Source organism: Chelonoidis abingdonii, chromosome 3 (assembly GCF_003597395.2).
Source record: "Chelonoidis abingdonii isolate Lonesome George chromosome 3, CheloAbing_2.0, whole genome shotgun sequence".
NCBI lineage: Eukaryota > Metazoa > Chordata > Testudines > Testudinidae > Chelonoidis > Chelonoidis abingdonii.
In genome coordinates, this window is record NC_133771.1 from 105,649,187 (window position 1) to 105,676,332 (window position 27,146).

The window sequence follows — 27,146 nt, forward strand, 5'->3', positions numbered from 1 at the left end:
TTCCTCCGCATATCTGCCTCCAGCAAAGCAAAAACTCTGTTGCAGAAGCTGCTCCTCCAACAACCACATGATAACATGGGAAGAGGCATTGATGGTGATCCTCAGTTCAGCAAAGGGACAAGGATAGAATATTGGCATAGGTGAAGCGAGAGGCACAAATAAGGAAATGAGGGAAAGCTAGAGAGAGAGGGATTAGAGCTGTGAAAGGAAGAAATAGTAAACCAAGCCTCCATTTTTAAGGCAGAGAGGAACAATCAAAACAATCTGTTCAGGGAGATGATGAACATTTTCCATATACCATCACTGCCGTCCTTATAGCTGTAGCGTCCTCACATCAAAAGGCCACGTTTACAATTCAGCTCTCTCCCCATTCCTTGCCCACCTCAGTCTAGTGATCTTTCTCAGACAACAGCTTCTTTGCATCCATCCTCCCCTTTTAAGACCCGATTCTCTTGTCACTTATTCTGACAAATCAGGATTAACTCCACTGATGTCCATGGAGTTACACTCATGTAAAATCAGCATAGGTCAGAGAAGAATCGAACCTGCAGTTCCTAGAAACTACCCTGAGCACCAACACATAGGGTTTGTAGGCAGCTCACAAGAGTCAACCATCATCTCCCATTATGTACCCTTAGTAGTAATTCTAAAAAGTCACATAGTCTGCTGGCACACAGTCAGCTGGTACAATTGGCTATGAACTTTCTATGCTGATATATAACTTTAAGAAGTAAAGCATGTGCTGTTATAGAAAATATGGATTCACTACACTAGCATGTGGAGTCTTAACTATATTTAAAAAGGAAAATGATCAAACCAGTTACAAATATTTATAAATTGTAACTTTGGAATTGGCACTTGACTAACATGTGACAAGATGAATAGCCACAATCTTTTATTCCCTTTCAGGCCTAAAGAGAGGGAGAGGGAGACCACAAAGGGGCTTTCTTGCGTTTATTATGCCCACAGCAACTTTTCAAAAGTCACTCTCTGGTTCAGGATCCAAATCACATGGTATGTTGAACTCATGGCTTAGTGCCCCAGGCTCTTTATAAATACTGTCACTCCTTTTAACCTTAGTAGCTAGCCAAAAATTAGTAAATTGTTTCAGTTAGGAGGAAAAATTGGTGGCAGTCAGGAATTCTTTTGATGCAGTTTTGTTTATTTATAAAGATGTACAAATATCTGTCTCTCTCTGAACGCAGAAAGAATCAAATAGCAGGAAACACCATCTTTTGCTCATGGCTCTTTTCAGCCCCTGACCCAAAAACTCTTCTAAGTTTTCTTCCAGGGTCATACACTATGCTTCCAGCTGCTCCTTTAGGCTCTCTGTGTGGCTTTGATCTCTCTTTTCTGCCTACACACAGGCACCCTTATCTAATCAATACTCAGTAAAATCTCTCCTACCACTAAGCCCAAAACTCCCTGGCAGGTTCACAACCTCTTTTGGCTTGTGATTAATTTATCCTTACCATAATTGAAGGGTACATTCATAACCAGTCTCAAAGGTTTGTGATCCAGGCAGTCACCATACCTCTCAGTATAACCATGCCCCCCCTCGACCACCCATTATAACTCCACCCATCAGCCTGATGGTGCTCAAAATGGTGACACCTTATATGACCCAAACAGAGAAAGAAAAACAATTTAACAAATGAAAAATTATATTAGGTTAACTATCTACAAATATGTACAGTGTATTTCTGTCAGGCTTTTTTCACATCCCCAGCTCAAAAGAATTTTATTCCCACCCAAATCTCTTAGGACTTTGCTACCTGGACTTCCTTACAGTGTGTTCCTAAAGTGTGTTATTTGTTTCTGTGGAACTGGGTGGCTAGGACAGCCCCCTCACAAATTTCTCAACCTCAGACTTCTACACATATATTCTCAGAGTATCAGCATGACTGCCCCCTGAAACTGTCCCCCGATGCCTCTTTAGATGTTTTTTATGGATAACTTTGGGTTTCATCCTGGGACCCAACTGTACTCTTTACAGCTCTTTGCGTATTCAGGTCAGTACTGTACAGGGTCCCTCCCACCATTTATCCAGTTTAGGGCTCCTATCCTTGGCTCTTGTAGGATTATGGAACAAGACCAGGTCCCCTCTTTTAAAAGTTTCCCCACATGACCTTACAGCCTAGAACCTTTCAATTTGGTCAGAGGCAATCTTCAAATTTTTTCCTAGCAAAGGTGTGATTTTTTTTTTTCCAGTTTGGGATTGTAGGGTTTCTACATAGTCCAGATCTTTTTGTTCTTCTTCAGGAACTCCATACAAGAGGTTTGCTGGGTCCTTAGCTCCTACCCCACCATGAGTGCTGCACCCTTTGAACTCTCATTGACATCTGATCTATAAGCAGTCCAAAGGAGGGGGATACACTGGTCCCCATTCCTTTGGTTCTGTTCCACAAAGGTAGCCAACTGAACTCCCAAAGTCCTATTGAACCTTTCCACCCTCTCATCAGACTGGGGGTCTGTTAGGGTAGTGAGAGTTTCATGGATCCCTAAAATCTCACTGACCTCTTGAAACACTTTGGATTCAAAGTATCTCATTTGTGTTACTCACCCAAGACTCCAAATCTGGTGAAGGATTCATTCACTAGGGCCCCTGCTACTGTCACAGCCATTTTGTGAAGTTGTCCATGGCTACTAGCAATTATTGATTGCTAGTCTCTGAATCAGGCAAGGGCCCAAAAATGGCAATGCTCCCCATTGCTGCTCTCACAAGATACTGCTGCAAAGAGGCTCTCCTAGTTTTTTTTTTTGGGGGGAGGGGGGTGAAGGGGGCTTCTTTGCAATACAAGCATCACATTTCCTGCCTGCAATTTACACAATGGAAGTTCTCCCTTAGCTTGGCTAAGGTATTTGCAACCCCAAATGTCCAGCAGTTTTAAGATCATAACTAAAAATAAAAACTGAGAACATGGAATACTAACCAAAAAAAATCTGATTTTTTTGGTGTTTATTTTCCAAAAATTAAAACCAGGATGAAATAGAATGAGGAAAAAAATCTGGTAAGAAAAACAAACCAAAAAAACTCCCCACACCACATACCTTTAATAATATACACATATATTATAGTATAATTGAAACTTTTTTAAAAAATGTACAACGGTATCTTTGTGTCTCAGAGTTAGTTTTTCCAGAAATCCTGGTTTGCATATACTCACGTAATTTTCTTCAGGGTATCCTCACTCATGTTGAGCTTGCTGTCTTGGAGGTAGACCAACTTTGAAAATAAGTGCTCTGCAGTAGTAATAGATACAGAGTGCTTGCTTTGCCACTTGGCTGAAGAATTTCCTCCTCTGACCAACCCAGTCATCAGGCAGAGACAATGAAGGACCATTTACATAAGGTAAACAAATCAAATAAAACTAACCTAACAAGTGGGGAAAGAGACAGCATGGGGTCCACATCCTAGCAAGACAGAAAAGCTTGGTCTGGGTTTTACTTTTCAAAAAATGCATTTCAAAGGTTTACTGGTATAAAATGCAGGCGGCGGGAAGGGGGGACTGAACCTCAAGTGATAAGCAACTGAATCAGCTGATTTATAATACACTAATATAGTATACTAAGTATTTGAGTGAGACTTTATGAAAGCCTATGGCACACTAGTGATTAATAGCATCGTAAAATGGACATATTAACTCTATTGGGAATCATGAATATTCATTAATTTTAGAGGTTACAGTCTGTGTCCAAAAAGAGGGAGACAGGTCTCTCCCAGACAGCAGGGAACAGTGCAATTATTTACCTGTCAATGTAAATTATGCATGGTGGAATTAAAACAATGGAAGCCCTATTTACATACAGGAGAATAGGAAGCCCACAGAAAGGGAAGAACAATGTGAGACCATCTTCTCTCTTGATATCAAGTCATTTAAGAGAGATAAGAACATCAGAACAGCCATACTGAGTCAGACCAAAGGTCCATGTAGCCCAGTATCCTGTCTTTTGACAGCAGCCAATGCCAAGTTCCCCAGAGGGAATGAACAGAACAGGTAATCATCAAGTGAATGATCCCCTGTTGCCTATTCCCAGCTTCTGGCACACCAAGGGTAGGGACACCATCCCTGCCCGTCCTGGCTAATAGCCATTGATGCACCTGTCCTCCATTAACCTATCTAGTTTGTTTTTTTTAAAACTCTTTTATAGTCTTGGCCTTCACAACATCCTCTGGCAAGGAATTCCACAGACTGACTGCACTGTATGAATAAATACTTCCTTTTGTTTTAAACTTGCTGCCTATCAATTTCATTTGCCAAGCCCTAGTTCTTGTGTTATGTGAAGGAGTAAAGTAGCTAAGGATGTGTTATTTCTCCACACCAGTCATGATTTGATAGACCTCAATCATATCCCTCCATAGTAGTCTCTTTTCCAAGCTGAAAAGTCCCTGTCTAATTAATCTCTCCTCAGATGGAAGCGGTTTCATACCCCAATCATTTTGTTGCTCTTTTCTTAACCTTTTCCAATTCCAATATATCTTTTTTGAGATGGGGTAACCACATCTGCACATATATTCAAGTTGTGGGCATGCTATGGATTTATATAGGGGCAATTGATATTTTCTGTCTTATTAGGCATCCCTTTCTTAATGATTCCCAACATTCTGTTAGCAAAGACCAAGCGCCATTTATGCGTCCCTCACTAGAAAAACTTAACGGGCCAGAGCTCTTGCAAGCTGAGAAAGATGGGTACTTCAACCCCTGTTGGTTGAAGTCTCTGGAAACTAAATGTAGGTGAGAAATGTGCTCAGGCAAGGATCTTCCACCTAGGCAGACGAGGAAACCCAGCAGCTTCTGTGGAAGGTCCTGACTGAGGGGGAAAAAAAGGAAACTTGAACAAAGTCTACACTTCACTAGATTAAGTTTTACATGCATGTTTTCACTTATATTTGCTTGTAACCATCTCCACTTTTATATTTTTTACTTGGCATCACTTAACGTATGTCCTACTGTTAATAAATGTGTTTTGTAATTATAAACCAACTCAGTTCTGTGTGTGGAGGGAAGGACATGTTTACACCAGTTATTTAATAAGCTGCAAAATGCTTTTGTTGCTTTAAAACAAGCAATGAAACTTATTTTTCTGTGTAGTCCAAGTAAGGAGTGGCTGCTTAGGGAAATCTGGGACTAGGAGTGTGTTGGGGTCAACGTGCTAGCTGTAACCGAGGCTGGTGGAAGCCAGAGTGGAGCAGTAGGGTTGTAGACAGGCTGCCAAAGTTGGAGCTGCTAAACCAGGGCTGTCAAGCACCCAGATGCTTAGGATGTGACCTACATGCTTGAAGGCTAATTGTAAGAGCAGCAGGATATTTCAGGTATGCAGAGTTACAAGTCAGATGGTGATACAACCCTTCCTTGGTCTTGCTTGCATGCAAGGATGCCGTGACAGGTCACCCAAGTTGGCTGCTCGTAATCCCCCTTTCAGTCCCTTCCAGCCATCAATTTGAGTTACAACGTCTAATGGAGCTAAATAAGCCTCCCAGGAGTTCTTCCCTCAGAGATGACTCTTGCATTATTTGGGTTGACACAGCCAAATCTCTCTCCTCTGGGCCTCTGTGTGTTACAAATGGGGTAGAAAGCAATTGTAAGTTTCAAGTCTTATTCAAGTCCTCTGGCTGGCTCATGTCCTCATCCAGGTGGCTACCTTCCCCTGTGGTCTGGATCCTTTGATTTCCTTCAGAATCTAAATTTTCAGCTCTTTAAGTCCTTGCTTCAACTCTTCTTGGCTAGGCTTTGGACAATTTGGAACCTGCTATTTGATCACCACTATTTTTGGTAAAACTTCTGGTCAGTGGCCATCAGATTGTTGGTCACTTCATCAATCCATTCTACTAGTTCAGCCTGAACGTGTTGCAGTTGTGTTTCTCAGTCTGTCCAAGCACTTTGTAATTGCTGCTCTAACAGGGATTTCAGCTCAGCCCGCAAGTCCCCTCTGAGGCTTTTCTGGGAAACCTCCAGATCTTGCTTTAATTCATTTTGGCCATCTTTAATTTCCGTGAGCACTGCCATCATTTGCTTCAACTTGGTTCAACAGTTATACTAGTTCACAGTCTCTCTTGTTGGAAACCAGATCCCACTCTGAACACTTACCTATTTTGACTCAAGCAGCTAGCCAAAAATGTAGGGTCTAGTGGATGATTCTGGTCAAGAGTAGAAATTGGGGATAGTCGAGTGTTTCTTTGATACAGTTTTGATTATTTTCAAAGAAAGTCCAAAGTCCTGTGTCTCTGAACACAGAAAGAATCAAACAGGAAACAGCTTCTTTGCTCACAGCATCAAAACAAACCATACCTTTTCAGCCTTCTTCCTGACCCACAAATGTCTTCCCAGGTTTCTTCCAAGGTCATACACCAGACTTTCAGCAGCTCCTTCTAGCTTTCTCTTGGCTTGCATCGATCCTCTGTGTTCTGCCAATTTTCACACTCTCTCTCTGACCCAAACAATATTCTGCAAAAGCTCCTGGGCAGGTTCAAGTACTCCTTTTGTTTTAGGTCGGGACTTTTCCTTACAGTTATGTTCCCTGAAGGGTGCCTTTACACCAATCAATCTTAAGTGAGGGTCTAGCATAACCCATAAGATTTCACCCAGGTCATAATATTGAAGAAAGTCTGCATGCATTTTTAATTGTCATGTCCGCTAACATGAAAACAATAATAATTTGCTCTAGGTATATATAATCTCATGGACAATACCCTGAAATGTTCCGAACACACTGGGAATACTCATTCCTCACTTTGGTACTGTATATTTTTATAAGCCGGCGAAATATTTTTGACCCTTCCTTCAGGAGACATTACTCTTTCCTGTCCATTGTGATCACCTCTCTCTGAACAGGGCCAGCCCAAAGATTTTAGAAACATTTTTACACAACATGATGCTTTGGTGGGCCTCCAAATCTAAAGGACTTATTTTATGGTCCAAGAAGATTCGCCTTTGTCCAGTTGTGCTGGAGTCTGTGCAGTTATCAATGTTTAAAAATGTTTTCAAGAGTTATTTGTCAAAATAAGCTGGAAATGTGGGAGTCAATGGATTGCCAAGTTGTTAGAGGTTTTGGGTGTGTTTTGGTGAATGTTAGCATTTTATAAACCAAAATTAATCATTTCCACACTCCTGTGAAGTAGCATTATCTCTCTCATTTTACAGATAATGAATTAAGGCTGTCTACTGTACCAAGTTTCATTGATATAAGTCACATTGATGTACTGCCAACATTTGTATATCCCTTGGATGTATGCATGCTTGGCTGCTTGCAATGGCCCTGCACATACCAACCAAGAGCAGTGGTGGCTATAGAAAAAGTGGTGCACTACAGAGCAGTATCCCAGGGTGTCCTGTGCCATCATTTGCTGCAATACCTAATGTGACATTTTCAATGTTTTGTGGGATACTAATGATTTGCCCATGGATTCCTAGGAACTAGGAGTCAAGTTCCCATACAAGCCTCTTTATGTTCCTAGGTTACTTGGGAGCAGGCAACTCACACCTGTTGCCTGGATGCCTTATGTCATTAAGGATAAGAGATTCTGGGGGGCCCCAGCTGAGATGGGACATTAGGTAGTTTGGCAAACTGCTGGCACTATTATGATGGGTCTCGTGCTTACTCTTCTTTGGAGGGGGGGGTTCAAGGTGCCATTTCTTGCCCCTCAATTGGAATATTAATTGCCCCACTAGTGTCCTAGAGGAGGGGAGTGGAGAGGGAGGGACCTGGGCCTGCCCTCTACTCCAGATCCCAGCGCAGGAGCCTTGAGGATAGTGGTAAACCACTTGAACTGATGGTTCCTTCCCCTGGGCTACTTCCCTCTCCTGCCCTTCAGCTTGCGGGGGCTTCCTGCCCTCCCTCTGTACAAGCCAGATGCCCCTTAACCTAAAGTCTTGGACTTCTTAACCCACCACAGCACTTCTCCAAACTGTCCTCTGCTCCAACACCAATCCTCTCTGCTCCAACTCCTTCAAACTGTCTGACTGAAGCAGGGGTTATCATCATGTGACTGACTGCAGGTGCTCTAATTGGCTTCAGGTGCTCTAGTTAATCTATAGCAAACTTTCTTCCCCTTACAGGAAATAAGGCTCCCTTCTAACCCTGTCCTGCTGCCCTCTGGCCATGCTGTATCACAGTAGGAATCCTCTAGTCACCCCTCTGCAGAAGTCCTCTTACTCATATGAATATTTATAGTTGGTGGTGCCTCCAGAGAAACAGATACTGTACACCCCTACAAGTATGCCTCAGTTGTCTCCAGGAACAAAAAAAGTATAAATATTTATACAGACAAACACCCAAACTACAAAATTTTATTTAAAGGGTTATCTGAGTAACATACAATGGCAAATGCAGTAGATTAAAGCAGGGTTAGTTATTATAACAGTAAGAGGTCAATAGGTAGCCCTTCTATAGTTCGACTAATAACTGCAGATTTCAACATCATCATTATAAACCTAACCAACAAACACTCAGTATTATACACAAATCCACCCCATTCCTGAGTGGGGAGTCTCCCTTAAGTTTATAGTCCGGGGCTCTCTTTTGTGCATTGGCGTGCTGGAGTTCAGGCCAGTGCTCTGCAAGTCTGGCAAAGGCAATCCAGTTGAAATAAAAAGGAGTGAGGTGATTTTAAACTGTGACCAGTTTAGATTGCACAGCAATAGCTGGTAATACAACAATCTATATCAGAGAGCAATAGCCTGTGAATCTGATCATACAATGAATCTCTCCCTCTTTTCTTCTTAGACTTAGATGTAGCCACACAGCCGTAACACTGTATCTTCAAACACAGAGCATAGCCTCAAGGCAACTCACTCTTTCCTCAAATCATCAGAGAGCCAAATTTAGTTCTTTTGTGCAACCAACAATTTCCAGCTTCTGCTCTGAACACCTAGCTGGGAAGAAACAGTCCATGAGCTGGGGCCCAGCACTACCATGTTGTCAACAGTAGCTCAGTCTTAACCCTGGTCACACATCTTCAACCCCTGCAATTCAGCAAAAGGACTTCATCACAGCTTTTCTTTGCCCAAACCCCAAAAAGGAGCAGCAACTCAGTTTCTGATCCGTCCAGTTCCAGAGGACACCCACATGGGATCTGTAGTCCTTGAAAATCAGTATCTAGTATACAGAGATCTATCTAAGCAGAATGCCTCTGATAGGAGATCAGGGGCTCTTCAAATGGAGACTACACCATTTTCTCCATCCCATAATGCTTGTTCCATCCCATAATTTTTGCACTGTTTTTATAACTCCCATAGTCCCATGCTCTGCTTTTTAGTCTCCGCCATATCTCTGGAAGAAGCATGGACCTTGCAGAGCTCAATGCAGTTCTAATGACCATTTCTGATACAGGACACACAATTCTCATGTGTTTGTGGGACTTCAAGTGTTATAACAAAAAACAATTTGACAGCTTCCTTTACTTTATAATCCTTCCCCAATTCAAGTAACCTGTGCAACGGGACAAAGACAGGAATGACTTAAGCAAGGAATTGACATGAGAAGGTCTGAAAGTCCTTCTCTGAAGTCTTTCAAGTTCAACTCTGATATTTTTCTTACAGATCTGTTTGTTCAGTAGTGTTTTTTTTAAATGGTTATTGTTTTAGCACTAAGATTTATAGTTACTGGAACCATTTTCCCTTAAATGCAGCCTAATATCTATTAGAATGAAGCTACTCCCTCATCTTAGAAAATAGATTAAAGAATTAAAAAAAAAAAAAACACAAAAAAACAAACCAAAAAACCCAACAACAACACACCCTTTGAGCAGGTTTCCTGCATTGTAATAGTGAATATCTCTTAGGTCCTGATTTTGCCATAGAACCTACACAGAACTCATTGAAAAAGCAGAGCCCTTATATTTTGTTTCAAATAAGCTTTGGACCCAACAAGTACATCAGTTACTCCATTTTACTTAGACTATACCAGGAGTCAGCAACCTCTGGCATGCGGCTTGCCAGGGTAAGCACCCTAGCAGGCCAGGCCAGTTTGTTTACCTGCTGCATACGCAGGTTTGGCCAACCGTGGCTCCCACTGGCCGCCGTTCACCGTTCCAGGCCAGTGAGGGTGACAGGAAGTTGTGGCCAGCGCATCCCTCGCCCATGCCACTTCCTGTCACCCCCATTGGCCTGGGACAGCAAACCACGGCCAGTAGGAGCCGCGGTTGGCCGAACCTGCCAACACGACAGGTAAACAAACTGGCCCAGCCTGCCAGGGTGCTTACCCTGGCAAGCTGTATGCCAGAGGTTGCCGATCCCTGGACTATACTTTATGTGGAAGGTGGGGGAGGAGGGACCAAACAATCATGAAAGCAACCAGTCACAAAAGAAAGACTTTTCAGATGATATATGTTCATTATTAGCCTATACTTTTTAGAGCTATACAAGCCACTATGAAGTTATTGGTCTTCACTGCTGAATAGAGATTTTTACCCCTCTCCCACTATATCATTGCCCCTTTTAGTACGAAAGACAATATCTTTCAGGGTGTCTACGTGGAATCCAGTTACTTGTGGTCTGGGAAGTCTTCAAGATAGCAGTAAACAGTTTCCCTTGCGAAGACCCAGCCGTAAATACCATCTTCAGGAGGCACAATGATACATGCACCCTGACAAGACAGGCTAAAACAAAAAGCCTCCACCTAAATAAATACATTTAAGTACAGAATAGCCAATACCTGCAGGGCTGCTGTCCTGATGACCCCTTTCAAAACATCCATATTTTTATTCATCAGCATCAAAGCATCTTCAGGAGAAACTGGTATTTTGGTGTCCTCTGACAAAATAATCAAGTGCTCGTATACTGCTGTAATGTAGCTATCCAAGACACAGGCCTTAAGGACAGGCAGAATAAAAGCTGCAGTGTAAAAATAAGGCTGGGAACAGGCCATGTTTGAAGCTTGGGAGTTGCCCAAAAATGACTGCAAGTGCGGGCAAGACTAGGGGACTAAATCAGAAAACTGATTCACTTTGGAAACCTCCATTACCTATTTAATCAAGGGATTCTGTTACAGGAAATCAACATTGTGCAACACAGTTACCACATCTAGAAAGTCTTACTCCATAAAGGACAGAAGACCTGCATAAGTAATGCTGTGCCATTTTAATGACCTTTTTGTTGACATAGAAGTCAGGGACAAAAGCTGCAGAAACACTGCAGTGTTGATTTAGAAACAGAGCAAGTCTATGGCAGAGCCAATAGTGTGAATTCATGGCTAGCTAGCCAGCCAGCCCAGTAGAAAAACAGGTGGGGGAGGGAGGGAAATCATAGCAGGATCTGGTTACTCTTTACCTTGTTACTTATTTATACATACTGGGCTAAATTCTTCTGCCTTCAATCAGTTTATTTACTGAATTAGGACCGTTTGCACGAGTAAGCCAAATATGATTTAACTGCAGGAGACAAAAGTCGAAGGCTGGAACACCTAAGAACAACATTTTAATAAATAAAACTGATTTTAAAAACACTGTAGCTGATACAGTTAGGCAACCTTGAGAACAATGTTAGTAAAGAGAACTGGTTAACCTGTTTGGGCCCAGAACCATTTAAGACAAAAAAAGCCCCAGAACATTAGGTTCTGAAGTTGCACAGATGACCAAAATTATACAAAATTGGTGAGAATAATCTAATACTAACAAAAAAAACCATGCAAACCGAGCTTTCACTGGCCATTCCAGACAAATAGCTCTATTACTAAAACCACCCATAGCACGCTGCTCTAAAGTAGCACAGAGGACGAAAAATGAGACACACACTACAGCTAACTGAGAACATATTGCTTATGAAAAAACAGGCCATACTGACCTTTAGCTGCCTAATCTAGGCAACAGAGTAGTTTTGTATTAATAAAGCCACTAGGGCTGTCTATTAATCACAGTTAACTCATGCGATTAACTCAAAATTAATTGCAATTAATCAGTTAATTGCACTGTTAAACAATACTAATTTATTAAATATATTGAATGTTTTTCTACTTTTTCATATATATTGTATTTTATGTTGTAATTGAAATCAAAGTACATATTTTTCATTACAAATATTTGCTCTAAAAATGATATAGTATTTTTCAATTCACCTCATACAGGTACTGTAGTGCAACCTCTATTGTGAAACTTTAAGTCAATTTTTTTGTTATATGATTCCACTCAAAAACAAAACAATGTAGAATTTCACACCCTACAAGTCCCCTCAGTCCTACTTCTTGTTCAGCCAATTGCCTCAGACAAACAAGTTTGTTTACATTTACAGGAGCTAATGCTGCCCTCTTCTTATTTACAATGTCACTAGAAAGTGAGAACATGTATTTGCATGGCACTTTTGTAGCCAGTATTGCAAGGTATTTACATACCAGATATGCTAAACGTTCATATGCCCTTTCATGCTTCGGCCACCATTCCAGAGGACATGCTTCCATGCTGATGATGCTTGTTAAGCAAAACACACATACAAACACGCCATTAGTTAAATTTGTGACGGAACTCCTTGGGGGAAAAGTGTAGGTCCCCTGCTCTGTTTTACCTACATTCTGCCATATATTTAACGTTACAGCAGTCTCACATGACAACCCAGCACATATTCATTTTAACAACACTTTCACTGCAGATTTGACAAAACACTAAATGTACCAATGTGAGATTTCTAAAGATAGTTACAGCACTGGACCCAAGGTTTAAGACTCCTAAGTGGCTTCCAAAATCTGAGAGGGATAAGATATACACCATACTTTTAGAAGTTTTAAAAGAGCAACACTCCAGTGTGGAAACTACAGAACCTGAACCACTAAAAAAGAAAAATCAGCCTTGTGCTGGTGATATCTGACTCAGATAATAAAAATAAACAGGTGTCTGTCTGCACTGCTTTGGATTCTTATCAAGCATAACCCATCATCTGCATGGATGCATGTCTCCTGGAATGGTGGTTGAAGCATGAAGGGACATATGAATTTTTAATGCATGTGGCACGTAAATATCTTGCAATTCTGGCTACAACAGTGCCAAGAGAATGCCTGTTCTCACTGTCAGGTGACATTGGAAACAAAAACCGGGCAGTATTATCTCTTGCAAATGTAAACAAATTTGTTTGTCTGAGCAATTCGCTAAACAAGAAAGATGACTGAGTGGACTTGCAGGCTCTAAAATTTTAGATTGTTTTATTTTTGAATGCAGTTTTTTATACATAATTCTACATTTGTAAGTTCAACTTTCATGATAAAGAGATTGCACTACAGTACTAGTATTAGGTGAATTGAAAGATAATTTAAAAAAAAAGTAAAAAACACACACAGTGCAAATACTCAGGGTGACCAGATCACACAGGTGAAATATCGGGACGTGGGGCGGAGCAAAAAACACGGCCGCCGGAGCTCCATGCCCCACCCCTGCACCACCATTTCTCCGCTCTGTTTCCACCTCCCTCCAGCGCTTGCACCACCATACAGCTGATCAGCGCAAGCCTGGGAGGGACTGGGGAGGAGGAGGAGGAATACAGTGTGCTTGGGGAAGAGGCAGGGCCAGGGCAGGGATTTGAGGAGGGATCCAATGGGGGAAGGAGGGGGTGCAAGCCTCTTCCAGGCTCCGCCTCACCTGTGAGTGGAGCCAAAATATCGGGACAATTTGCATCCTGACAGAAGGTAGGTCGGGAGGCGGGACAAATAAGCAAATATTGGGACTGTCCCGATAAAATCGGGACATCTGGTCACCCTACAAATACTTGTAATCAGAAATATAAAATGAGCACTGTATACTTTGTATTCTGTGTTGTAATTGAAATCAATATATTTGAAAATGTAGAAAACATCCAAAAAAATTAAAGAAATGGTATTCTATTATTCTTTAGATCTTGTGCTTATTTTTAAATCTCTCGACAGCCCTAAAAGCCACCAAAAACACACAGTTTCAGCATTCAAACTAATCTTCAGGTTCCCATCCTGGTCAGCATAACAGGGTATCCAGACCTGCATACTGTTATCAGAGCAATAAAGCTAAAGCGGGCCTAAAGAAAGAAAAAGAATTCTAGAAGTATCTTTACTGAAATTTATTTGTTAAGTACACTAAAGTACATTCTTTAAACTTGGAGAACATTTATGGTGGGAAATTTTACACAGAAGATACTGGTTACTTCCAATCCATGTTTTCCACCTACAGGTGAAAACCCTTTGTTGTTTATCAAATGCTTAAGATAGCATAAGCTTCTTCCAAACACTTGCAAATATTTTGTACCTAAATGCAAGGCTTCATATAACCACTGCCTGATATCATATGAACAACAAGATATTTTATGTACAAATATTGCAACACAAGGTAATTCGATGCTAGACTTGGTGAAGTGAAGAAACAGATTGACAGAGCCAGAAGGCTACTGAGAAGTCACCTACTACAAGACAGGCCCAACAAAGAAAGTAACAAAACATCACTAGCCGTCACCTACAGCCCCCAACTAAAACCTCTCCAGTGCATCATCAAGGGTCTACAACCTATCCTGAAGGACAATCCCTCACTCTCACACTCCTTGGGAGACAGGCCAGTCCTCACTTACAGACAGCCCCCCAACCTGAAAGGAATACTCACCAGCAACTGCACACCACACAACAAAAAACACCAACCTGGGAACCAAACCCTGCAACAAACCCTGGTGCCAACTCTGTCCACATATCTATTCAAGGGACACAATCCTACTACCTAACCACACCATCAGGGGTTGTTCACCTGCACATCTACCAATGTGATATCCACCATCATGTGCCAGCAATGCCCCTCTGCCACATACGTTGACTAAACTTTACTGCCTGGGGGAAGCAAAGATGAAAATAACACATCTCCGAAAAATCCAACATCCTGTCAGCCAAGCTTCTCAGGATACCAGGAAGAGCTGTCTCATGCAAGCATGTCTGACGTGGAAAATTAAGTCAAAGTTTTGGAAGCAGTTGGTGGGTTTTAAAATTATAGAGTTTTGAAATTATACCCACAGCCACTAGAAAATTTTCTGTGTACAGGTATGAGTTGTCCTGCACCAAAGAGTCTCATTCAGAACTCAATTTCAAAATATTTAGGTTGAAAAATCATTGTTTGCAATGGGCACCTAGAAGCAGGAAGAGCTATATGATGCCAAGATGGAGAAAGAGTCCTGATGGCCTATAAAAACAGGGTTATCAAGGGCACGTGGTCAGAGAAGGGTAAGAGACAGCATGTTTAAGCAGCCAGAGCAATGGTGAACAAAACATCCTAATTTTCCAGTGGTGATCCAGTAGATAATACTGAAAACAAGGTATCACTAGTTTCATTATAATGAGCCAGCTGACCAACCTGCCACTGGCCCCATAATCCACCATCCTACAATACTCTTCTAGCATTTAAATTAAACTTCGGATTCAGCTTCTTCTGACTTCAATCTTGGTCCCTCAAATTCTTGCAAAGGCAAGGGATTTGAGCTACCCCAGATCCCAAAGCACATAAACCAGAGAGTTGGTGTGATTCATAGTCTGGCATGCACAATGGGGAACACTGCAAGTGTGCCTTTGAAGGGAGGGAGACAGCACTGCATTGAAGCAGATGGCAAGAACTCCCCTATGCTTCCAATAGAGAGTAAGGCAAAAATAGGAGCTACGTGGGAAGAAGCAAAAGCTGGTCAAAGTTGGAATTTTCTGTTCCATAGAATATTACAACATATTGGAAAAAATTCCTTCTGTTGAAAAGTTTTTGACCAGCTCTAGTGAGAGGGTCCTTACCAAGAAACATCATAATATAAGTAGCACTTTGACACCCTCTCGACTACAAAGCAATATCCAAACCAAACTGAAACATGGTTTAGTTATTGCTGCATGTTGATAGTACAGCTTGGGACAGGGAGTCTAAGGCTGAGAAGGTGCCATTCCAGAGATCAGGAATGTCAATGTCACTAGAGGACCTCAGAGTAGAAGCTAGAGAACCACCAAAACCACTCCTCTCACTCTCTTCAAGTAAGGGTGTCAAAAATCTCTCTAAAGAGACAGGAAGCCCCCCACAGCTTCTATAATACCAAAATCCTTAGCCAAGAGAAAAGGTCACCTCTCCCAGTTCAATATTGTAACAGTTGTGATCAGCCAAAGTGCTTAAAATCCTCTTGATATACACCAAAAATGCTGCTGACAGGTTGATATTAACAGTGGCCCCTTGAGTTTGGAACTCACTCTCCTCACTTCTAACTGCTTTCAAAGCCTGTTTCTCCAAGACTTTGCGGAAGACTGTGGTAGGGGTGGGATTTACCATGAGAGCAGCCAGCAGCACTCTAAAGAGGTGGAGCTCACTGGGGGCTCCTGATATAAGCTCTGGTGCTTTACAGTGATGGCAGAGTGCTCAGAGTTTTTTGAGATGGGAATCTTGCATGTATTTTTTATATATTGAAGATATAAACTCTGCTATAATTAAAGAGGTAAGTGGCCCAACTAGCATCCACTAGTAATACAGACCCTAAGTCCACCCAACTCCATCTCCATCATAAGCCAAATTCATTCCTGGTTTAAATAGGCCCAACACCATACTTCTTTAACATCACTCACTGTGTAAACTCAGCCCTTCCACTTTAGCCTTTCCTTCCCACTCCTGTGTTCATTAGGATGACATGGGAAATTGTGGACTTCCTTTCCACCCTCACTTTTAATCTCATTTGGCTAAAGAAATTCATAGAATTTAGAAATAAGAAATGATTTGGTTTTATTTAACAGAGCATTACGCTCACTGCTTCACTATTTCAAAATTCCCTTTGACCATCTTGTACTATCAGTTATGATATTTTTAACAATCATCTTCCCTTTAAAAAAGAAAAGTACACATTAGAAAAACATATGGTAGTGACAGACTATCTGGAATAGTCCCCAGCAGATACAAGTACAAAAAAGTAGAACATCCTGAAATAAAATTCTTTCACATTGGGCAAAACCGCTTTTCAGAACACTGTACAGTGAACACAGATAAGCCAGCTGACATCGGATATTTACCAGTTCAACTAATGCACAGCAGGAACATCCAAAAGAAGGTCATTTGACATTTAATATCCAAAGTTTCAGAACAGCCCTGGAGCAATATATTGCAGTTACAAATAAACTATAATTCATTGTCCATTATGGGAAGATATACCCACCCCCAGCTCTAGAATTATGCAGTATTGCGTGTGTGTGTGAAGTTCACTCTTTTGTGTGTGAAGTTCACTCTTCTCATCATTAAGTTAACTATAAAAAATGAACAGTGATCCAAAAATATTTCTGGCTACGTCTCACTAGCCAAAAGGTGAATTCTTTCTTCATTTGTGCCTGGAGGAGTCTGAAGGCTGGATCTGTGAGTGTTGGGGAAGGGAAAAGAAGGAAAGGTAATGTGTGAGACAGAACTTCTGGATACTTTTTGAATACATAATGCTAGTATTAACAAAAACAAACACAAACCCCCAAACAAATGCAGGTGTAGCCTGTGCCCCCAGAAGTGTTTAAAGTGTCTTTCATTAGTAAGCTTATTTTGTGTTTTCTTTAATGAAAACTATTTAAATCTGGTTGGAAATGGATGTAAAGAATAAAAGAGTCCCGCAGTACCTTCTTCTTCGTGAGGTCTCTAGGATATAGAATATTCCAATAGCTAGTCCCTTTAAAGAAATGGCCAATTATTATAGTTGTAACAGTTGTGTAATATTTTATAGTCACAGTCTGCAATAAAAGCAACAAGCAAGAATACTAGCTTTACTTACACTTAATAACGCCCATCCTCCTTGTATGGTGGCAGCCCATTCAAACCCCAGCCTCTCATTTAGGAATCCACCTAATGTTGGTCCTACAAAACCTCTAAAAATATCAAAGAGAAGAAGTATGGGTACCTCAAAGAGAAGAGAAGAGATTACAACATCCACAGCTAAAAGATTCTTTATCAAAATATGTTAATACAAGAGGTTTCAGATCTATAACTTATGTATAGATGGCACATCAGCTGGCAGACATCTATGGAGTAGTCCCATGCAAGAGTGGTTTGACACAGGGTCTGTCAGTGTAGTCCATGCACCAAACTGATGTTTTGTGAAGGGGGGGGGGGGAAAGCTACATAGAATATAAACTAACTTATATTTTCAGACTTGTGTCCTATTGACTCCTGTGCCCATGCAGAGTCCCAGTGATTTAAATGGGACCACGCCAGGTCTGTGCTAGCAGTCAATGCAGGAGTGGGGCCTTGTGTTCAAAAAGTTAAACTACTTATATAGGGGCCTGGTTTTCTGAGGTGCTGAGCACCTTGCAAGATCCATGGATTTCAATGTGAATAGTGTGCTCTCCAAGACCAGCTCTACACTTTTCGCCACCCCAAGCAGTGCACCAAATTGCTGCTGCAGACAGCTACATATAGAAGTTGCTGATGAATTGCCTACACCGCGGAAACGCATGTGCCGCCCTAAGGGCACATGGACTGCCCCCGCCGCCCTAAGGGCAATGGACTGCCTCAGCTGTCGGGGGCGGCAAATCAGCGCGCTGCTTGGGGGCAAAACAACAGGGACTGCCGCCCCTTGAAGATTGCCGCCCCAAGCACCAGCTTGGAATGCCGGTGCCTGGAGCCAGCTCTGGTGTACTGTGCTTTTCAAAAAGGCTGAGTGCAGCATCACTCTCATGCAGTAGCACAACATTATTATTTCTTCACAATTAACTTCACTTTGTGTAAACTGAAGTAGCTTTTTACAAGATCTAAAGACTGATTTAGTAACAGGAGAGGACGGTACATATATATCACCAGCCTGCTGTCATATACCCAGCATTGCTCCCAACTGTCCTGCACTAAGCAGGACAGCCAGCATTTCAGTCATTCAGCAGAGAGCATCCCACTCTTGTTCCATTAAATCCCATCAGCTGCGAATACGGATGATAAAGCAGGGCAGACTAACATCCTAGAAAATGCTGCACAAAGCCTGGTTTGTGCTGCTGTTGCCTGTCTGCTGCTATCAACACAAGCAGGATGGGCAGAGCCCTGGCTGTGGCATACCTAATGTCTTCCTCAACTTCCACTCACTTGGTGGCAGCAACTGGGTGAGAAACTCTGGAATCCCTCCCCCCCCATCCAAATACATGCAGATTCAGGGGCAGGTAACCTAGGTAACCGCTTGAGGTGCTGGACTTGGGACACTGGGCTCAGGGTCCTGTTTTTCTTGTTAGTGGCAAAAAAAGGAAAAAAATAGAACATTTGAAGTAAAGTGTTTCAGGTATTCCACATGTGGATTCATTTTTCACTTAACCTCTGAGAATGTTCTGGACCTTTCTAGAATGTTGTAGTTCTCAAAGTCTGGAGAGTTCCACATTTTCCTTGAACCTCCTAGAATGTTGTCAGCCATGCGCTCATGGGTATGTAAGGGGCAGGGTGTCACTAGTCAGTGAGATATAAAAATGAAGCAAAGTGAGAATCCTTCTGTGATATTGTGAACTTTGCTTTACTGTGTAATTGTGAAAGTGTACTTGTGTTTTAAGACCTGAAGAGTGTAAGTAGCAACTAATAAAAGGACTAATAATGAGACCAGAGATATCTATCAAACCCCTATCTAAGCAATATAAAAGAAATACTGTTACTTCTTTTGCCATGCTTAACACATAATGTTTGATGACTTTCTAAGACTGTGGAACATAGACTTTTGCTCTCCCCAGTACTGTCTGTTTTCCCCCATAGAATGTAAAAGATGCCCCCAAAAGAAGCCTTCAGGAGCTCAGTATAGGAAGCAAACTAGATTGCAACTGAGCTTTTTGCATCAAGGGGTAAATTTGATGGAAAACTATCTGAAACAGATCAATATAGACCAGGCTTTAGGTAGTAGCGATCATCCCAGGGCAAATAAATTGAGGTGTAAAGTGTAAATCATAGAAGTCCTATTACTAAGGAATTAACAGATTTATCTGAAGATAAGAAATGGAAATGTGAGGAAAGTGATGGAGCCCAGTTTTCCTGGCAGCATAAAGGAGAGCAAAGAAGAAGAATGTGGCTCACATGAAAAGGGGCATAATGTGGAGGAAAAAAAAAAAACTGGTTTACATGAAAAGGAGAGAAATGATAAAGATGAATCAGCCTTGCACGGATGACAGAAACAGCAGTGAGAAAAATTGCACCCCGCAAATTGATATATCAGATCCCATTTTATGGCCAGCAATCCTAAACACTGCCAAAATTGATCGTACAATTTTGAATGGGCCAGGAAAAACTGAGAATATGATGTTTCCAGTAAATGGGCAGAAGTGACACATCTCAAAGTCACACTGTGAAAGAGTGCTCGAGAATGGTGAGAAACTGAGTAAACTAGCCAATGCCAATTCAAACACAACTAACAAAGTATTCTATTTGTTGCAAAATATTTGACAAAACCAAATCATTGCTTCTGCTTTCCAGGTACAATTACCAGCATAATTTAGCTTATGCTCTGAAGCAATATAAAAAGTCTCCTGGCCATTTTACAGCCTAACTCCAGATGGTTAAAGGTCAAGTCCAGACTCAAGCTGAATAAATACAGATACACAGAAAACTAGCGCATTAGTAAGTGTAGAAACCCAGCATTGGAGGAACGTCAGCATCAAATTACTTGCAAAGAATAATTTGGCTTTCTGGGGCTTGTCAGATATGTTCAGTGAACAACTTAACAGCAATTTCCTCGGTTTGGGTAGAGCTCCAATGTCATGAGCGAACACCTATATCGAGTAATTTGTAAAGAAGCTATGGACCATTACCGCAGCAAAACAATTCAAAATGAATTGATTGACCTTATGGCAAGGAAGGGACTTGATAACATATTGATGAGGCTTGATAAAGCAAAGTACTATGCTGTAATAATGGACTGCACTCCGGACATTTGTCACAAGAAAAAGATGTCATTTACAGTAAGATTTGTTGACGAGGAAGGCTGTATCCAAGTAAAGAAACACTATCTGTTTCCAGTCTGGATGACTCAACTGGAAAAAGCCTAACAGAATTGTTTATGAAAGTTTTGAATGAGAATAAAATAAAGCTTCAGGATTGCCTTGGCCAAGGCTACGACAACAGCATGAACATGAAGGGAAGAAACAGTGGCGTTCAGGCAAGGATCCTAGCACTGAATCCAAGAACTTTCTTCATGGCTTGTGGCTGCCATGCCATCAATCTGGTTCTGTCAGAGGCAGTATCATCTTCTTTAGAATCAGTATCTCTTTTCAGAGTATTGCAAAAGGATATACATCTTGTTTTCAGCATCAACTATCAGGTGGAAGATCCTCACAGATAACAACAGATCTGACCCTGAAGCCACTAGGTGACACTCACTGGGAGAGCCACATTGACAGCATAAGGCCAGCGAGCTACCAAGTGACTGAGGTTTACGATGCCCTGATGGAACTGGTGCAGTCGAGTAAAGCCAAGGCCGGAATCTGACATTAGGCACAAAGCCTGGCCAACCGGATCACCGACTTCAAATTTCTGATCTCAATTGTGCTTTGACACGATATTCTGTCCCAAGTAAATATTGTAAACAGAGCATTAAAAACCTCAGTCAATGGACATCACAACTGCCGCTACATTGACTAGAAGCTGCTTTGATTTCATTGTGGCCTACAGAGGCAATGGATTTGAAGGTGCCATCACTGCTGCCAGAGAAATGGCAGAAAATTTAGGAGTTGAGCCTTTCTTCAAGGAAACTCATTCATTGGAGGAAGAGAGAGAGTTTGGTTACAAGGGGAGAGGTGAGGTGATGGGAAGCTCAGAAGAAAAATTCAGAAGGGAGGTTTTTTTGCTCACTCATTGATGCTGCTCAAGGGTCCATCAAAGAAAGGTATGGACAAATTAAGTACCATGAAAAGACCTGGGGTTTTTTGTATGCCCTTAGTAAGCAGCTGGTGGACAGGGAAACACTCGAACAATTGTACAGACCTTCACTGGAAGCTGACACACGGGGAAATGTTTGGATGTCAATGATAAAGACCTCTGTGTCGAACTGTACAACATCCATCACATTTTGCAACATGTGAACCGCTTTCCACTCTAAGTTCTCCAATTCATTCATGGTGCAAAGCTGAAGGATACTTTTCCTAATGTGTAGATAGCTTTCAGGATTCTGCTCACAGTGCCCATCACAGTCGCAAATGGTAAGCACAGCTTTTTGAAGCTCAGGCTCATTAAAATGTATATCTTTGATCAAAGATGGCTAAGGCTGCGATTTTGTCAAAGGTTGCAGAAGTAACAAATTCCACGACTTTCCGTGATCTCAGTGACTTTTGTAGCTGCAGTGGCTGGTGCAGCTGATCCCGGGGTCAGCTGCTCAGGTGCCCTGCAGCCAGTGGAACTAGGCACTGGTGGAGTGGCCTGGGAGCCAGCCGCACAGGCCACTGCTCAGGCAGTTCCAAGGTGGCTGGCCCCAAACAGTGGTCCCCAGGGGAGGTTCTGTGGAATGTCTGAGCAGTGGTCCCCGGGGACTTGGAGCAGGGGTGGCTGGGGGAAGTCAGCCCCCACAACCAATGCAGGGGCTAGCCAACAGTCCCCAGGGTCCCACAGTAGTGGTGTCCTGTGGTCCCCAGAGCAGCAGCACCCGGAGCCTCATGAACTGCTGAGTTTTATTCAGGAGTATTTATATAATTAAAAAAAAAAGTCATGGACAGGTCACGGGCCATGAATTGTTGTTTATTGCCTGTCACCTGTCCATGACTTTTACTAAAAATACCCATGACTAAATCTTTGCCTTAGCAATGGCCAATGAGAGACTGACATTGCTTTCTATTGCATTGCTTGAAAATTCCATTGCCAGTCTTTGGATCTCTGACGTTGTGCTTCAGCTTATGAGGGCAAAAGGCAAGAAAAGCGACCTTTTGAACTAAAGGACTACGGTTAATATTTTAAGGCTGTCACCTACTGTAACACTAATACTGCTCCACCCAATGTTGGTGCACAGTTCAATTTTGTGATGTTAGAACACTTCAGTTATTCTTAAAATTAAGTTTCTATAAGCTTAGAGGAATTTTTTTATTATCTTATATATGGCATGAATAAATGCAGATTTACAGATCCTAGCATGCAAATCGATAGTCTTATATGACAGGGATAAATCATGCATCCAAATTGTGCAAAGTCATGAAATGGGCTACAAATGCAAAAAAGGTATTCAAAGTTTAACAAATAGCAGGGAGGAGCACCAAAGGCATGCCTTGCCTGGGGCACCATTTGGTCTGAAGCCAGCCCTGAACACACACACACACACACACACACACCCTCAAAATGCTAAATTATCCACACATCAAACTGTCCAGACAATGAAGGGGGAAACATGGCAATTGACAGGAGAGTGGAAGGGGAGACAGAGGATAGAAATTGGGAGTAGTGATGGGAATGTCACTATGTTCTTCATCTCAGGCACAAACGTCCCTCCTTGCACAATTGGGAGGTTCAGTGTCACTGTCTTTAAGTTTCAGAGGGGTAGCCGTGTTGGTCTGGATCTGTAAAAGCAGCAGAAAATCCTTTGGCACCTTATAGACTAACAGACGTTTTGGAGCGTGAGCTTTCGTGGGTGAATACCCACTTCGTCAGACACAGGTAGCGGAAATTTCCAGGGGCAGGTATATATATGCTAGCAAGCAAGCTAGAGATAACCAGCTTGCTTGCTAGCTAGCATATATATACCTGCCCCTGGAAATTTCCGCTACCTGCGTCTGACGAAATGGGTATTCACCCACGAAAGCTCACGCTCCAAAACCTCTGTTAGTCTATAAGGTGCCAAAGGATTTTCTGCTGTCTTTAAGTTAGCACACGCCAAGAGTTTTGATAGCCAAGAAGTAACCACACAGAGGGGAACTGCAGGGTCACCCAGACTTAGTCACTAACAATCATTTCTTGATGTGAAAGACACCACCACCTGAGGGAAGATTAGTTCAGATTCTGTCCTGCTATCCCTTTCCTGCACATTTTGAATCGCTGAAGAACATGCTCACCTGGCGGCAGTTTAGTAATGAGCCTTTGGTCCAAGGTTAACACAATGACAGAGGTAAAAGTTAAGTGATTTTTCATCATCAATTTGTCACTTGGAGACTGGCCCCTTTAAGAGGGAGTAGGGTCCAGTGCACCTGTGACTGACTACCTGCTGCCCAACCAGGCTTAAGAAGAGGTATCTGGACAACAGGAGATGGGGAAGGGCTACCCATGGATCTCTCTTTCAACACAGGGAAAGAAAGGAGAAAAATTACACAGGAAGAAAGTGAAAGGGTCCCTGAAGGAAGCTACTGGGAGCCTGGAAGCACAGACTCCCCACCCCCAAAGAAAGAGGGCTATGCAACCCCTGAATCTGAGGGGACAGAGACTGCAGGCCCCAGGAGGCTTTATTTCGAATCTGGGCAAAAGAGACTTAATTTCAAGTCTTTGGACTTCATGAAGTAGAACCTCAGCAGGGGAATTTCATGTTATATCTTTGGACTCTGTGACATTCTTAAGGGGTCCTGAGAGCACAGACTATTGAGGTAGGACATCAAAGAGCCATACTTGGCCAGCGGGGGAGGGGGGAAAGAGGAGGAGGGGAAAGGGCTAAAGGGCAAGCCAGTTCTTTTACACACTTAAGCAGCCCAGCAACATTATAGTAAACACAGAGCAACCAAACCACCAGAAGTTTGTAGACCATGATTGGGTACCTACCCAAGTGACCACATTGCACCACAGAGCCCAGACACCAGTCCTAATGCACTTAACCCCTGCTCGAATCCATTCTCACTGGAGAAAGACAGACAGGTTATTTCCACTAAGTACGCTTCTTTCCTTTTAAAGTGCTCTATTCCTGGGGGAGGTGGGGAATGTCCCCCCGCCCCCAGGGAAACATGAACTACATAAAAATACACACAAGTACATCGACTACAGCACAGAGAAGTTTGTCTGCACAGAGGATCTACAACTGTCTGCCCCTTGTTTTGCCTATTAAGCCATCTGGCACCACCTCCCTAGGAGAAGGAAGAAAAGGACAATGTTAAGTGGGATTCCCAGCACTACTGCATAATCACCTTTGAGACTGTGATAACTGGATATCCATGTCATACATAGTCAGTCTGTGATGGGGCATAGGAGAAGGAAAGCTGAGAAATGGGTCTGACAAAGGGGGAGCCCTTGGTTCCAAGGAGAAATACATGTTACCTAAACATGGAACTAAGAGGACTTCAGACCACTATGAGCAAGCAGCATGGAAAATGGGAAACTTCATTTCACGTAATCCTGACTCCTGCTGATAGAACTGTTACTGTAGTGTCTCCCAGAGAGACAATAATATTCGCTGGATATTAACCCTTCCAATGACCTGAAAAGAGTCCCCTTAAAAAAAAACAAAAAAACAAATACACACCAAAACACACACATTACTGTTATGGCTTGCTATGCAAATTACTAAAACCAGCTCGACCCCATGACCATTTTGAGGTTGTCACACACCCCTGACCAATAGATAAAATTCAGAAGTGCGTAAGTGATGTAGAAGCCCAGCTCACTTGGGGAGGGGAGGAGTGGGGCAAGAATAGCCACTTGACAAGTGGCTAAAGTCACTTTTTCAAAAGGTTCACCCAACATCTCAGGCTCAGATCAATAATTAGTCTCCCCATCCCTCCCTCTCACAGAATGAAAAAGGTGGCTGGAAATTGTTTGCAGAGCTTCCAAATATTAGTAGGAATATAAACAGACAGAATTACTTACTAAGCACAACTTAGCATCTCAGGAAACAATGGAATACAAGACATTCCAAAGGAAAAGCCATATAAAACCAGCATTAGGACAAACATCCAGAGTTTGCTGCAAAATAAGCATTGAAAGGAATGGTGTAAAACTTCCTCAAAATAAACTTTACTTTTGTTAATTAGGACTGTTACACCAGTTCTCCATGATTCAGAGATTAGTTTTCCCTTCAAACCATCATTAGCTAGAACATTCATTTTAAACCATCTAGTAAATAGCCCTGCATGTTTTGACAGAAGAGATTTAAGAGTGCAGCTTCAATTTGAAAAATGAACTTTGTGAAAAAAAAAATTATGTGATTCCATGTCTGTTGCGTCAATTATTTCCTTATGCAGGGAGCTCAGTTTATAAACAGATAATAGTTTTACCAACTGCTGACCCTGAAAATTTATCCTGGGGTTGTTAAATCCAAGATATGGTCTTTGTTTCACAACACTAACCATTCTGCAGTCCACAGTTACATCGATGTAGAGATGTAGAGTTTTTTCACCCTCTAAGCTACTTTCTGAAGTTTCTCCTCCACTCACTCCTCCTTTCAAAATGTTTGAAATTGGTTACGTTCTTCTTCAAAAGTTAGGGGAAAAAATGTAACCAACTCTACACCTTAGCAATCCTTGCCATCAGTGTCATTTCACAGGTGTAACAGAGTATATCATTGGAAGACAATAGGGGTAGCACAGGTGGCTTTACAAATGGAACACAGACTTTCTTTGCTTTTTTTGGGCAATGATTTTCCATTGAGAGGTATTTCAATGTCATAAATATCCAAGGAGAGACAAGCACTGTAGTTTTTTATTTTAGTGTAATTAAATACAAACTGCAGGCTACAGTGTTTACCTAACCTAGCTACACTGAGGTAAAAAAAAAAACCACAGTACCCATCTCCCCTTGGATACGACATCAAGATGGCTCTTGGTGGGATCCCTCTTCCCCCCCGCCCATCCGTACCTGACTTTGGAAGACATAACCGTAGTTTATGCATCCCAAGAACTAACAAAATAAGTCACTTTGCTCTCCCACAGCCATCTTGGTCCTGGAGGACTTACCAGTAATAAAACTAACCTTTATTATTCTCTGCCCCACACACAGACTAAAGTGAGCAGATACAACTCTGAAGAGGCAAAGGCTGCAGGGCAATACAGGTGAGTTTCTTCTAGTCATTTTTTTTTTTTAATTATAACCATAAGTAAGTATTCTGATGCTTCCATCTGGAGGTACCTTTGTGTTCTGCTCCTTGAGCAAGGAAAACAGTATCTCTTTTCAAAAGCTCAGCAGCTAAACTCTTCTTGTATTGAATGGCTACATAATTAGACAGAATGCCAATTAATGGGGAAAGCTCACTAGATAGTTTTGGAGATAAAAGGCAGTAAACTGTACCTTTCAATGTGCAAAATGGGAGCAGGTCCTAACAGGAAAAATGACAGTGCTGTCAGTAAGCCTCCAAAGACCAACAACCATTTCCTTAGGTGCTGTGAAAGAA

At 42.0% G+C, this 27,146-nt stretch overlaps 1 protein-coding gene across 3 annotated transcripts in view; it reads right to left on the reverse strand.

Annotated features, from left to right (window-relative positions):
* LOC116824894 (MFS-type transporter SLC18B1-like) overlaps positions 1-27,146 on the reverse strand; it is a 122,804-nt gene that overhangs the window by 66,421 nt on the left and 29,237 nt on the right. Inside the window, exons 9-14 of one of the 3 annotated variants that reach the window (XM_075063963.1) lie at positions 27,044-27,135; positions 25,628-25,723; positions 24,590-24,664; positions 17,685-17,778; positions 17,533-17,582; positions 10,483-10,597 (exon numbers count right to left, since the gene is read on the reverse strand). The exons of 1 other annotated variant lie outside the window; for it this stretch is intronic. In XM_075063963.1, the coding sequence (XP_074920064.1) occupies positions 10,483-10,597; positions 17,533-17,582; positions 17,685-17,778; positions 24,590-24,664; positions 25,628-25,723; positions 27,044-27,135 (522 nt within the window). Of the gene's footprint in view, positions 1-10,482; positions 10,598-17,215; positions 17,283-17,532; positions 17,583-17,684; positions 17,779-24,589; positions 24,665-25,627; positions 25,724-27,043; positions 27,136-27,146 lie in introns of those variants that run through there. One more of the 3 variants, XM_032780511.2, reaches the window with a different exon arrangement.